This window comes from Euleptes europaea, chromosome 1, assembly GCF_029931775.1.
Source record: "Euleptes europaea isolate rEulEur1 chromosome 1, rEulEur1.hap1, whole genome shotgun sequence".
NCBI classification, from domain to species: Eukaryota; Metazoa; Chordata; class Lepidosauria; order Squamata; family Sphaerodactylidae; genus Euleptes; species Euleptes europaea.
In genome coordinates this window covers 95,693,542-95,707,464 of record NC_079312.1, presented here as the reverse complement: position 1 = coordinate 95,707,464, position 13,923 = coordinate 95,693,542, and the positions used below count along the sequence as shown (strand labels likewise).

General features: G+C 40.4%; 1 protein-coding gene across 3 annotated transcripts in view; it reads left to right on the top strand.

Moving 5' to 3' along the window:
• ACSL6 (acyl-CoA synthetase long chain family member 6) overlaps positions 1-13,177 on the top strand; it is a 100,756-nt gene extending 87,579 nt beyond the window's left edge. For 2 of the 3 annotated variants that reach the window (XM_056854349.1, XM_056854356.1), the window contains exons 13-21: positions 1,792-1,926; positions 2,648-2,743; positions 4,028-4,100; positions 4,578-4,666; positions 6,785-6,901; positions 7,382-7,525; positions 8,484-8,585; positions 10,830-10,901; positions 12,875-13,177. In XM_056854349.1, the coding sequence (XP_056710327.1) occupies positions 1,792-1,926; positions 2,648-2,743; positions 4,028-4,100; positions 4,578-4,666; positions 6,785-6,901; positions 7,382-7,525; positions 8,484-8,585; positions 10,830-10,901; positions 12,875-13,015 (969 nt within the window). In that variant the 3' untranslated portion in view covers positions 13,016-13,177. The remainder of the gene's footprint in view (positions 1-1,791; positions 1,927-2,647; positions 2,744-4,027; positions 4,101-4,577; positions 4,667-6,784; positions 6,902-7,381; positions 7,526-8,483; positions 8,586-10,829; positions 10,902-12,874) is intronic. The other variant, XM_056854364.1, reaches the window with a different exon arrangement.
• Positions 13,178-13,923: the final 746 nt, after the last annotated feature.

Here is a 13,923-nt window from a genome sequence, read left to right as displayed (position 1 = left end):
GTAATAGGTGTGAAGAAATCAGCATTGGTAATGAGACAGGAATCCCAGGTCCGTATTCAGTCCAGGAGAATGCATTGTCTTGAGCTTCATTATTAGTTGTAATTCAGCAGTCTCTCTTTCTCATCTCCCTTTGAAATCCCTTTGTAAGAGAAACGCAGTGGCAGTGTTAACATTATTTTTGTTCAATCACCAGCTGTCTAATGGGATTCCGATCTTTCTCCTGGGCAGCCGGTTGTTTTACTGGCAATTCCCCCTGCCGCTGGGCCTTGGGAGGCCTCTGATGGGGTGTGTGCAATCATTCCTAGGAGCATGATTGTGCCTTGTGTTTGGGAGGGGTGTGCATGTGAGCTGGATCAGGTGACCCCGCCATGTTGGTCCACTATCACCACATATTGATTAGTGCCTTTATATACAGTCCCAGGATACATCCACGGTTAGACAACAAAAGATACAGCCACCTTGCTGAAGATAAACGTAAGTCTGGTTAGGGCCTAGATTGGAGACTTGCTAAAAATCTTATGAATAGCACCTTGTCTCTTCTGCCAGAAGTACCCGGGTTTGTAACTGCATAGCAGATCTCAAGGATTAGCCTATAAAAGTCACATATGAATGTTATTGGTATCAGACCCCCAATCAGTTTTTGGTTTTGCCTTTACTAGGTATGGAACAGATTTATGGCCATGATTCAGTTTTGACTTGTTTGTACTTGGAACTCCTAAGAATAAAATGCACATATGAAGGAAAAGCACGTATACATAAACTGTGATTTTACCTTTAGAATACATGAAAGCAACAGCCCAGTGGGGATTACCCCTTGACGTGTTATTTGTTGACAGGAGGCACAGTTATAAATTTGCTTGATCTTCATATCTAATGTGCTATATTATTGTATTTTGGAATACATTTATAATTGTGAAAAGTAATTATGAAGCAAATGAGAATGAAGTCTGACTTCTGCACCTGGATTTTTCCTGTTTTTATTTTAGTGCCATTTATTAAGTAAGCTCCAAGGGATATGTTGGTTTGACTTGAACATCTGGCATGGTTGTCACCATATAAAGCACCATATAAAACACTTTCTCAACAAATTTCTCAGCAAATAAGTGGGTTCTAGATCAAATCAAGCCTGAACTTTCCCTATAAGCTAAAATGACTAAACTTATTCTATTGGACTTTGGTCACATAATAAGAAGACAAGACTCACTGAAAAAAACAATAATGCTAGGAAAAATTGAAGGCAGCAGAAAAAGAGGAAGACCCAACATGGGATGGATTGACTCCATAAAGGAAGCCACAGCCCCCAGTTTGCAAGACCTGAGCAAGGCTGTTAATGGTAGGAGATTTTGGAGGTGATTTGTTCATAGGGTCACCATAAGTCAGAAGCTACATGATAGCGCGCACACACACACACACACATTTCTCAACAGCTGTCAGATGTTGTTCTGTTGTTAAAATAGCCTTAAATGTTATATATTTATGCCAAGCTAGTTCCATAATGTAAATTCTCTGGACACCTTAATTTCTAAAGGCCTCCAAGTATTTTGTTTTCTTGTTCGCATTTTCCTTAGAAGGAAGAAAAAAGGGAAAACATAATTGGAAATGAATTGCAGCAGAAGAGCTTCTGTTATCACATAGTGGTGGTGTAGTTATGATTAATTTAGACACTTTATTATAATTCTGGCATCTGTGCTAGTTTGTGCTAGTGCTTCTGTTTGTGCTAGTGATAAATTTGGTCCTCTGCCTTTTAGCTGTGTAAGCTTCCCCCCACCCTGTCATCTTGTATTCCTTTAGATCTTTAGCCAAGCAGACACCCCATTGAAACGGTGGCTTCTGGAATTTGCTGCCAAGCGTAAAAAGGCGGAAGTTCAAAGTGGGATCATTAGAAATGACAGTGTGTGGGATAAACTGTTCTTTAACAAAATACAGGTAAGCATCTGGGGGGTGGAAAACCCTGACTGCTGTGTAGCGGAAGTGACTCTGGAGGTTTTGCTGGCTGTTTATATCTGTGTTGATCTTTCAATAAATAGTCAGATGGCACAGAACAGAAACTCTTAAGATTTGTGTAGCCTGGCTCAGCGCATCCACCATATGCTGTTTCCGTGAAACACGTTAAAACTGTTAGCAGCGCCATCCTCGGACAAAGGCTTAGTGACCAACCTGCTTTGTGCTTGTGGCAGACCTATGCTGATTTGTTTGTGATGTCTGAATACGGTCCTAACAATTGTCAGTGGATGGAGACCAGTGAGAGGAAGAGTACTCTCATTCCTTCTTTGGCCTTGTCATTCACCTTCTGTCAGCCAATGGGACGGTCCTATTAAGACTAATCTCCATGTTCTAGCTACAGCACTATTTGGAAGACGATAGGAGAAGTTGCCCTCCTTTTATGTGAAAGAAAAGGTTGTACAACTACTCCCTCCTTTCACAGGAAGCTGCTTCCTCCAGAGCAATCTTCATATTCTTTGTGTGTGCATTGAGGTAAAATATATGTTTCAGGGAGTCGGCTCTCAAAAGAATGTCCATGTATTTGAATCTTCATTGAGTCTTGTAGGTGGGTTGACCTAAAAGAGCCTGGAAATGTGTTGCATGGGTCTGTACAGTATTTCATGGTTTCATTATGCTGTATTCTAAACTGCTGTTTCTCTCACAGGCAAGCCTTGGTGGTTGTGTTAGGATGATTGTGACAGGAGCAGCTCCTGCTTCTCCCACTGTACTGGGTTTCCTTCGAGCAGCCCTCGGATGTCAGGTATGTTGCAGCTGTACACGTCTTCAGATGTACTTGTTCTCTAGATAGAGAATGCCAGGATGTAAAATTCTTTAATCAAACACTATGAAGCCTGACAATACCTTACATGGCACTGAAGACAAAGTATGTAAACAGTGGAAATACGCAAATTCAGTATATTAATTCTAGAGCCCATAAAATAGGTATTTTTATGGTAGCCTGCCTACCAGTTTGAGGGGAGCCCCCATGTTTAGACACCTATCCTGAATGCATCTTTTTACAAGAAGATACCTTCTCTAGGAAGCATCCTGGGTCTCTCCTCCTACTTTTATTCTGTTAGTAAAAAGTTGTTTATGGCCATGGTAGGACCACTATAGGAGAGGAAGCCTTAGTGGGCTTTTTACAAAGTTATGTGCTTTTAAGTTCACTGAAGCCAATAGGCTTAGAAGGATGTAACTCTGATTAGGATGGCACTGTTGGTATCCTTTGTACTCCCTTCATGCCAGTCACTGACAGGCTTCACTAGGCCTGCTCAGAGGCTTGTAGAACTAGCCCAAACCAGTTCTATTTGGCCCTTGTCAGAGCTTTAAGAGAGCTTTTAGAGAGTTCTAGCTGTCATTGCTTTTTCTGGCCGGGGATCCTGGATCCTGCCTGAAGGACCAGATTCTGTTCACACTGGGACTAGCTGGAAACCCCTCAAGAAATTCCAGCCAAGGGCTGCAGGTCTTTCAGTCCCTAGTTCAGAACCCCCGATGTGATAACTGTTGTAGCCAATGCCGAGTCCCAGCTATCTTTCTAGCACAAGTTGAGTAGTCTACATGCCCACTTCCACAGTTGACAGCCCAGGTACCTATGCTGACCCCATTGGCTTTAGCACCAGGGATTCAGCAGTTTGTCACCTGCTATTGTACTCTGCTTTCTAGTTGAGGGTTTTAGAATACAAAAAGGAGAAAGTAGTATTTTTCAGAAATAAAGTAACAAACCCATTTTCCCCCTAGATTGGCAAGAGAACATATATGGTTTTTCCTTCTCGATCAACATTCTGTTTCATTCATACAACAGTTAATTGGCTACTGTTTTCTCCTCTTTGACAACCTGAAATGTTTTCAGATCATTTTAGCAAAATATCTGGGGTTTATGAAGTAAAGACCACAGGACCCATCAAATGCTCGCAAATGGTATGCTCTAATGTTGTGTACCTGCTGAGCACAAGGAGGAGGACATTTTTATTGCTTATGTGACTTGTCAGTTCAAATAACATTCTTGACTATGTACTGTTTGGTTTAAATGATGTATGCCTGACAGGTTTATGAAGGCTATGGTCAAACAGAGTGCACGGCTGGTTGTACCTTCACTACTCCAGGAGACTGGACATCAGGTACTAACTAAATAGAATGCGTAACTTCATTTTCAAGTGCATGTTACCTGTATTATGTAAGCTGAAATGCAACTGGATACTTAGGCCACAGCTCTAAGAATTCATATGTGCTTGTGCTGTACACTCCCATATACATCCAAAGATTGTGTTTTATGTTCTTGGAGCAGTAGTTTAAAGTCTCTTCTACAATAAGAGCTACAGCTATGCTAACATTAAGCAGAACTTTACCTGGATGCATGCTTCTCACCTATGCACAGATGATTTCTTTGTACCCTTGCTTTAATGAGCCTGGTGAGTTGTGGCCCTGTTTGGATTTTGTTTTTCCCTGGGATTGCCCTGAGGGCTAATAAAAATGGCTAATTCAACAATGCTTAGATAACCGTGTGATGTACTTGATAACTTGCTGAGTTCGTTTCATTTCTGTTTTTATGCCTTTTATTCTTTAAAAAAATACAGTTGTCTCTTTGTGGCTTGTAGGTCATGTAGGAGCACCTTTGCCCTGTAATTTAATCAAGCTAGTGGATGTTGAAGAACTGAATTATTTTGCTTCCAAAGGAGAAGGAGAGGTATTTTATCAAGTAGTTGATACTCTCTTTGTTACTTCATTTTTAGCTTATAAAAAACAGTTAATCATTGTGAGGGGCAGGAGGTGTGGTTCTTCTATGCCAAGGTACATTGCTGTATGATATTATCAATATAGCAAAGAATGAAAATCTTGCTTTTTTCCCAAATGAGTACATCAACAGAGCAAAACAATCCTTTGATACAATCCTTATCTTATATTCAAACAGTGAAGTCAGCCAAATCTTTGGATATTTAAATCCTACGACAGGAGTTGTGAACAGATCTTTCTACAAACCTGAAAAGGGCACCAGGTTTGCATAAAAATGTGAAATAAAAGAAAATATATGCTGGGCAGGGGTGTTTAAAAAAAAACCAAAAATAATAAAAGGACCACCTGTAGCTTTAAGCAACAGATTCCCTCAGTGGCTGTTGCTAGGCAACCGCAGCACTCCAGGCTTCAGTTTCTGTGAGTAAAAGGCAGGGGGAGGAGCAGGGCCCTTTCCAGGCCTATTTTGGCCTTTGAGAGAGGACTCACTGGGGCCAAGCCTAGAGTTGCCAGCTCCAGGTTGGGAAATTTCTGGTGAAGTTTGAGGAGGGCAGGGTTTGGGGAGGGAAGAGGCCTCAGCAGGGTATAATGCCATAGAGTCCATCCTCCAAAGCAGCAATTTTCTCCAGGGGGACAGATCTCTGTTGCGTGGAATTTGGTTGTAATTCCAGGGAATCTCCAGGTCCCACCTGGAGGTTAGCAACCCTAGGTCTGGCAGCAACCTCTGGGTGACTTGGTACCACTCGACTTTCATGCCTCAACTAGGCCTGGCTACTTGCTACTGTTCAGCAGCAGCCACCCTCTGAAAGCCAGTGTGGTGTAGCTGTTAGAGCTTCAGAGCAGGGTCTGGGAGACCCAGATTCGAATGCTCATCTTGCTGTGGAAGCTCACTTGGTGATTTTGGGCCAGTCACATACTGCAGCCTAACCTACCTCACAAGGTTGTTGTGTGGATAAAAAGGAGTAGAGGGGGATAATGTAAGCTGCTTTGGACCCCACTGTGGAGAAAGTCCATAGTTTTCCAAGGTAGAGGCTGCGGAGGGGGTGGAGGAAATGGAAATCTTAAGATAGAGGGGCAGATAAAGGTAGGTTGGCTGGTAGGTGGGAAGGAGATAGGGTTGGGAAATCTAGGTTGGGAAATCCTGGAAATTTGAGGAGAGGAGCCTGGGAAGTGTGGGGTTTGAGGAGGGGAGGAAGCTCAAAAGGATATAATGCCATAGCCTCCATCCTCCAAAGAAATCATTTCCTCCAGGGGAACTAGGGTTGCCAACCTCCAGGTGAGGGCTGGAGATCACCCAAAATTACAACTGATCTCTAAATGACAGAGATCAGTTCCCCTTGAGAAAATGGCTGCTTTGGAGGGTGGACTCTATGGCATTATACCCTGCTGAGGTTGCTTCCCTCCCCAAACCTCACCCTCCCAAGGCTTCACCCCCGAATCTCTGGGACATATCCACTCATGTCAGGCTATTCTTCGCACCACTGCACTGAAGAGTTGTGGGAGAACCATTTGGCTTTTATCATAGGTCATACATAATATGGAGACATTTAATTTGTTATGTTACTTAAGTTATCATCTGTCTTTCTCATTAAGACTCAAGGTCAATTATAGAATTATAAAAGAATGTAATAAAGACCTGTGTGATACACACAATAACCAGGCTTGATGACATTACTCATTATTTGCATGTACAAAGGGCAAAATATGGATGCTTCCCAGGGCAGACCACTGTGCTGCTAAGAATGCAAGAATAGTGCTCTGAAGCGGCATGCATGTTCAGGCCTTTCTTGGTGTGCCCCAGTTGTGTCATTCATATACATGCGCAGCTGATCATAGTATAGCATTGGAGGCTGTTTCCGAAATAGGTCCCCTGGCCTATAAGACATGCCAGTTTTCCAGGACAACTGGTTATTATTAAGAGTTCAGGATGTGGCGGCATCAGCCTCTCCCAAGGCTGACTCACACACACCCATTATGGTACAGAATCATGAGTAACTGCAATTGTAGTAGCACACATTTATTGTGAGAGCAGAGCCTCAATGTAGAGATTACAACAGATTGATCCATCTTGCAGATCTGTGTGAAAGGTCCAAATGTTTTCAAGGGCTACCTGAAAGACAGAGAAAGAACAGCTGAAGCATTAGACAAGGATGGATGGCTTCATACAGGGGACGTTGGAAAGTGGTTGTCTGTAAGTACTGAATATCTGCTAGCATTGCCTGTAAAGTATTGTACAAAGGTGCAGTTTACAAAATAGATTTTCTGAAACTGACCTTCCTAGGACACTAGTCAGTTGGATATTGACATGAATTTTAAGCTTTGAGCAACTGATACACTAAAAGTATAGTGGGTATAATATTGAATTGTGCTAAGAGGCTGTGTTATGTATTTACAAAAGCTCTGTGCTAATATCATATAGTTTTCTGCAAATCCTAGAACATCCCATGAAGTCACTTCTAGGTTTCACTGGAAGTGATGACACGCACTGCTGCAGTGGCAATGCGTGTCCCCTCCCATGTCCTTTCAGGCAGAGGTGGAGTTTGCCAGAAGGTCTTCCACTATAGAGGAATGCCCTAAAGTGCTATGCAGGACAGCAGAGTTGTAGCTTTTGATAGGCCTGCCCATCATAATGACATTATTTTCACTTTAATATTTTCTTTCCTACTGACAGAATGGTACACTTAAAATCATAGATCGGAAAAAACATATATTTAAACTGGCTCAGGGAGAGTACATTGCTCCAGAAAAAATTGAGAATATCTACATTCGTAGTGAGCCTGTGGCCCAGATATATGTACATGGAGACAGCTTACAGGTAATACTATGTGTTTTTATATTTTCTGTGGCAATTTGGTCAGGTGTTAGAAACCACTTTTGTAATTTTAATGCCTCAAATGCAGCTTCGTGGGCATTGGATTTGGAAAAAAGCCAGGAGTCATCTTTATTCTACTTCAGATGGCTTCAGATTTTATGATACTTCTACGTTAGCATTTTGCTCCATTGTATGCATGTCTGAAGAAGTGCGTCTTGTCTTTACTGTGTCTCACCTTGCATAAAAATGTATAAATATGTAAGTTCATCATGTATGCATTTGTAATTGTGTCATTTGTATGTTCAGTGTAATGTACAACATGGATGCAGGCTGCTGCTGATGCCAGTCATTTGCCCAGAAACTCCTTTCAGTTCCTAGAGAGACAATTTAGTGGGAGGAGCATTTACCAGCTTGCATTCTCTCATGTGGCATTCTGGGATACACAGCAAGCTATCAACTATCTTGGTGCTGGGGACGTTGTTAATTATTCATACGTGCATTATGTAATATCTGTCTGTCTGGAATGAGCAAATTGCTGTGTACAAAGAATCAAACAGCACACGCTCGTTCAAGCTTCGTCACTGCAATGTCTGAAGCCATCCTTCAGATGCCACTGAAAAGGGAAGGATTGTGTGTGTGTGTGTGGGGGGGGGGGTCTGATTGTTTTGAAGAATCCTTTATAAGGAAACTGTCATCAGAAGTTAGCAGGGGAACAGAGGAAGGCCCTTTGCCTTGATCTCGACTCCCTCCTACACACATGGCCACACACTCAGGCACGTTTGGTGATCTGGCTGAGGTGATAAGCGGAAGCTGCCGTAGTAGTTTTGGCAAATGGGAGCAAAGGGCAAAGAACGGTGGTGGCATTCATCTTTAGAAGCAGCGCATAACAAAGTGTAAGCTATCAAGCTGGGCTGCCGTCTCATAAATTAACACGGCTTCGCTTTTATCTCCCTCGTCGCAGGCCTTCTTGGTGGGAATTGTGGTGCCTGATACTGAAGTCATGCCAGGTTGGGCCAAGAAAAAGGGTTTTGACGGAACGTATGCAGAGCTCTGTAAAAATGTGGTATGTTTTGTTTTCTTCACCTGCAAGCACATGTGCATTATCAACAAATAAGAATACTGCTACTTTGGGAAAAAAACAATACAATAAAACTTAGATTCAAATTATAATTAGTCAGAGCACTGGAAAGGAGTTTTGCCGTAGGGGCCTACAGTAACCAGATCTGGAGGAGGTGGTTGAGTAAGATAAGCTTCAGAGGATAAGTGACTACTTGTCTTGAGACTGATGTTTATTAGGAAGAGCCCCCCCACCCCACAGATAAGCACAGTTCTGCATTATATGAGGAGACAGTAGTGTGTCCTGCCCCTTTCCTCCACCCCCCACCCCCCATCAGTGTCCTTTCAGTGCTGTCTTTTGCATGGCCAGCTTCCATTTTCCCAGACAAACTACGGGGTTTCTCTGGCAGTCAAGGTCTAGGGGGAAATATTGAAGTTTAAATGTCCATTGGATCAAAAAAATATGTTATTAAATATATTACCAAATAATATGCCAAAGTATATCATCAAACATTTCTGGTGACAGCGGCAACAGTTGTATATGCAGGAAAGTGGAAATCAGAGGAAAATCCAGATTCGAATTAATGGAGAACCGATTTAAATAAGTATGCAATTACGGCAAAACTAACATCATTAATGCATGATAGGTCAACTTCTGAATTTAATTAAAAATGGAATATGTTTTTTAGTTATATAGATAAGAAATAGAAGCCAAAATTACAAATGTTTAAGAACGGCAAATGTATAAGATATGAAAATATAATGATTTTTTTATCTATTCAAATTTATAAATTTATGACATAGATGATATAGAGAAGTCAAAGAATTTAATAAGTGAAGTATAATTTTAAGTAAGCTCCAATATAATATAATGATCTCATTGAATATGTTTTTATATTAAATGATAGTATTTGTAATGTTGGAAAAAATACAATTATTAAAATGGAAAAAAAGATCTTGGGAAAATAGCAGCAAAGTTGCTAAATATTGGTTATGGATGTTCTAGCGCATCTTCTTTGCAACAGCAATTTGAATGGTGTGTGTGAAGTGCCGTCAAGTCACAGCTGACTTATGGTGACCCTGTAGGGTTTTCAAGACAAGAGATGTTCAGAGAGGTGGTTTTGCCGAGAGAGTTCTGAGAGAAATGTAATTGCCCCAAGGTCACCCAGCAGGCTTCATGTGGAAGAGTGGAGAATCCAACCCAGTTCTCCAGATTGGAGTCTTCTGCTCTTAACCACTACCCCACATTGGTTCTAATCTAATTTAAATGGCAGCTGCTGTCACAATGCAATATAAGCTCTAGGTGCCTGATAGTCAACTGCAATTAGCACACCAACACTTAAATAGGAAGTCTTCTCCACCTGTGTGTGCCAAGGTAAGCCAAGGCCAGTGTCACCAGGGCTGAGGAGATGCTGTCTGTTGAGTGGCTGAGTAGCATTTCTTGCCACTAATTAGTCATCCATTGTTGAGATGAGGGAGAAATCAGTTCACGGGAACAATAGCCATGAGATGCAGCGATGTAGCAGTTGCTGTCTTTGGAACAGAAGGTAAGCCATCATTTAAAGAACTGGTTCTTTTAAAAATGGCTTAAGTTCTAAAGTGGATTCACATTTAATTGAAATCCAGATGGATCAGAAAGTATTTCAGAAAGTATTTCAGAAAGTATTTTTGGAAACCAGAACCAAGCTGGCATGCCAAAATAAGAATTTAAATCTCCTGTGAATATACTCCTACATATTAATTTATTCAGTACATTTTTATTCTGCCCTTCTTCTCAGCAAGTTAGGGTGATGTACATTGTTCTCCTCTCCTCCGGTTTATCGTCACAATAACCCTGTGAGGTGGGAGAGGCTGGAAAGTGACTGGCTCAGGGTAACCCAACAAAGTTCTGTGTGGATTTCCTCAGAATATGGATTTGAACTTGGGTCTCCCAGATACTAGTCTGATGCTGTAACCACTACACATCACTGGGAGCTATACCAACCAAGGAGACTTTCCAGGTGCTCATTTATGAAGAATTATAGTACCAGAGCCATAGCTAGTACCCTACGGTGTGAAAGTACAATTATGTTAATACTTTGCGAGCATGTTTATTTTCTTTTATTAAAATGTGTTTAAAATATTTGATTATCAATAGAGTCCAAGTTAGCACTTCTAAAATATGGAATTATTTGCATTTTTATAGGACAGTTTTATTGCTGGTTAAGATAGTTCCCAACTGTAAATAAATTCTTCCTGTATTCTAATTCAGGAGCTGAAGAAAGCAATAATGGAAGATATGGTGCAGTTAGGGAAGGAAAGTGGACTTTATTCGTTTGAACAGGTAAACCATGGACACAATTGACTTTGATTATTAGAATCAAATGAACAACCTCTTTGTGATCAATAGGGAGGGATTTTAGCATGCATTATTCAGTAGTCTCTGTACATAGTTCCATTTTGTGGTTAGACTGACGCTACCTTTTTACATATATTAAAAATACCTATGTCTGTTAAAGTATGAAAAGTATAATTAATGAAAGTCTCTTTGTGACAATAGGATGAATGTTTAAAAGGCCATTCCACTCAAGCTGAGAACAGTATTGGGAAGTCAGCTCATGCCCTTAATTACCGTTCTTGTAGCTGACCTGGAAAATACAGCTTTTCTGCTTATTCTCCGTGCGTAGACTAATCCCTTCTTGACGTTTACATAGATATTTTTGAAACAGAACTGCAGATGTCCAATTGGGAAAGGCTGAAATGGGCAGGCACAGTATCGTCTTCCCCTTCTTTCCCCCCATATACACACGCAAATACACAGAACAAATTCACATTTATGTCTAATCTAAAATTGTGTTTCTGTCATTGTAAAAAGCACTAATAATAATATAGCTGTAATATCCCAATCATGCCTTAAATTTCTCAGCATCTCCTGTGTCTTAATTCTAGAAGGACTAAATCTTTTGATGTTCAAAATTGATTTTCAAAACTATTTATAAAATATACATTTGTGTGCATCATTAAATGCCAAATGAAAACAGGAACCAGTTTATTTCCTGCTGTGTCTTCCTGGTTCTTAATAATGCAGAACTTTGTTTCAAGATGGAATTGTAGATAGATGTAGTTAAATTACTTCCTAGTCAATAATTTGTTGAATTTTTAAAAAAAAATTACAAAGCTTCCTCGAAACATTAGTGGTGTTAGGTGCTTTATGAGTGAGTAAAGTTTAAGTTGAAAAAAGCAGTGGAAATTGGTATTGAGGGAGCCTGAGTTCTCTGGTGACTGAAGGCAATATATAGAATCTAAACAGCCTGAAAGCATTCATTTAAATGAGAATGCAGAAAAAACCAGTAAAATTTATGTTTGTGCGTGTTAAGTGCCATCAAGTTGCTTCCGACTTATGGTGACCCTATGAATCAATGTCCTCCTAAACGTCCTATTGTTAACAGCCATGCTCAGATCTTACAAACCGTGCCTTCCTTTATGGAGTCAATCCATCTCTTGTTGGGTTTTCCAGACTTTCCCCACTGCCTTCAACTTTTCCTAGTATTATCATCTTTTCCAGTGACTCTTGTCTTCTCACAATGTGACCAAAGTACAATAGCCTCAGTTTAATCATTTTAGCTTCTAGGGAGAGTTGAGACTTGATTTGATCTAGAACCCACTTATTTGCTTTTTTAGCAGTCCATGGTATCAGTAAAACTTTCCTCCAACAACACATTTCAAAGGAATCAACTTTCTTCCTGCGGGCTTTCTTCATTGTCCAACTTTCACACCTATACATAGTAATAGAGAATACTATGGCATGAATTAACTTGATCTTGGTCACCAGTAACTCCTCCTTTCACTTAAGAATCTTTTCTAGCTCCTTCATGGCTGCCCTTTGAGATCTCAATTGTTTTCTGATTTCTTGGTTGCAGTCTCCATCTTGGTTGATGATGGAGCCAAGGAACAGAAAATCTTGAACAATTTCATTTTTTTCATTTCCAACCTTAAAGTTGTGTAATTTCTCAACAGTCAAAATTTATGTTCTAAAAGTCATATTCTGTGTCCTTGTCAAAAAACCAATATGATGGGCAAGTATAGATCTTTTAATGATGGATCATGATAACTAAAAGCCTGAATCTGATAGACAGGTAAAATACAGGGGCCTCTCGTAGAAGTGGGCTCAAGAGAAGAATACTTAACCCACATTAACCAGTGTATTATGCTTGGATTGTTGCGTGTCAGTATACCATTACTTAGTCATGCCACTCGGTTCAACACTACAGTCATTTTAAGAACACACTGTTTATTTTTACTGTTATTTATTTTCAGGTTAAAGCTGTTTACATCCACTCTGAAATGTTCTCTGTACAAAATGGATTGTTGACACCTACATTAAAAGCTAGGAGACCAGAGCTGAGAGAATACTTCAAGAAACAGATAGAAGAACTTTATTCAAGCATCTCCATCTGATGCCACAGGAAGGTTCTTCAGAATAATGAACTCTGTAGTGATATTAGGATACACTGCAAGTGAAAAGTCAGAAGGATGCAGTTGAAATAAATAAGCACCTGCCCTTTTTTTCATGCGAACTTTCTGTTGTCTGAAGACACCATCACTGAGTAATTTGTTTACCATCTAGTTCTAGTTCCTTTCATTGTAATGGATGCTCTAGAAGATTGCTGAGAAACATACTGGACAACCATTATGCTCTTTACATTCTACTCCATAAAGTATTTTACATTTACAATTGTTATTAATGCCCACAGAAATTCCCTAGTAAATGGGAAGGAAAAGCAGATTGGATCCACCTGTTTAATATTATACTTGTTTAAGGTCCTGACTGATTCAGTAATATGATGTAGAGGGTTGGCAGATGTCTGTGTGAATGGTTACCATTATGAACTGTTCAGAAATAGGAAGTTCTTGTTCTGGTTCACAGCTTGCCATTGCATGCTCATACACCTTCCATGCACTTGTCTAGGCTTCCATTTTCCAGTTGCAGTTGAGTGGACATATGGCCAAGAACTCACTGCCACTGAGCTCTTACAGGAGACATCAGAGACTAGTGGTCTACCTCAAACGTCCTTTTGACTGATGATGAAACCCACAAGTAAGTCAGTCTTCAAACAGCGGCTGGACGAACACTTGTCAGGGATGCTGTAGGCTGATCCTGCATTGAGCAGGGGGTTGGACTTGATGGCCTGTACGGCCCCTTCCAACTCTATGATTTTATGATTCTAGCCTAATCTAGAACTTAAAACTGAAATTGTTGATTGTTCTTAAAGAGGCAGCTGTTTTGCTCTGTAGAATGTAAATTGAATTTACTTTGATTAATCAATTCATGAAAGAAAATTGAATTCAGATGTACTTTATATTTG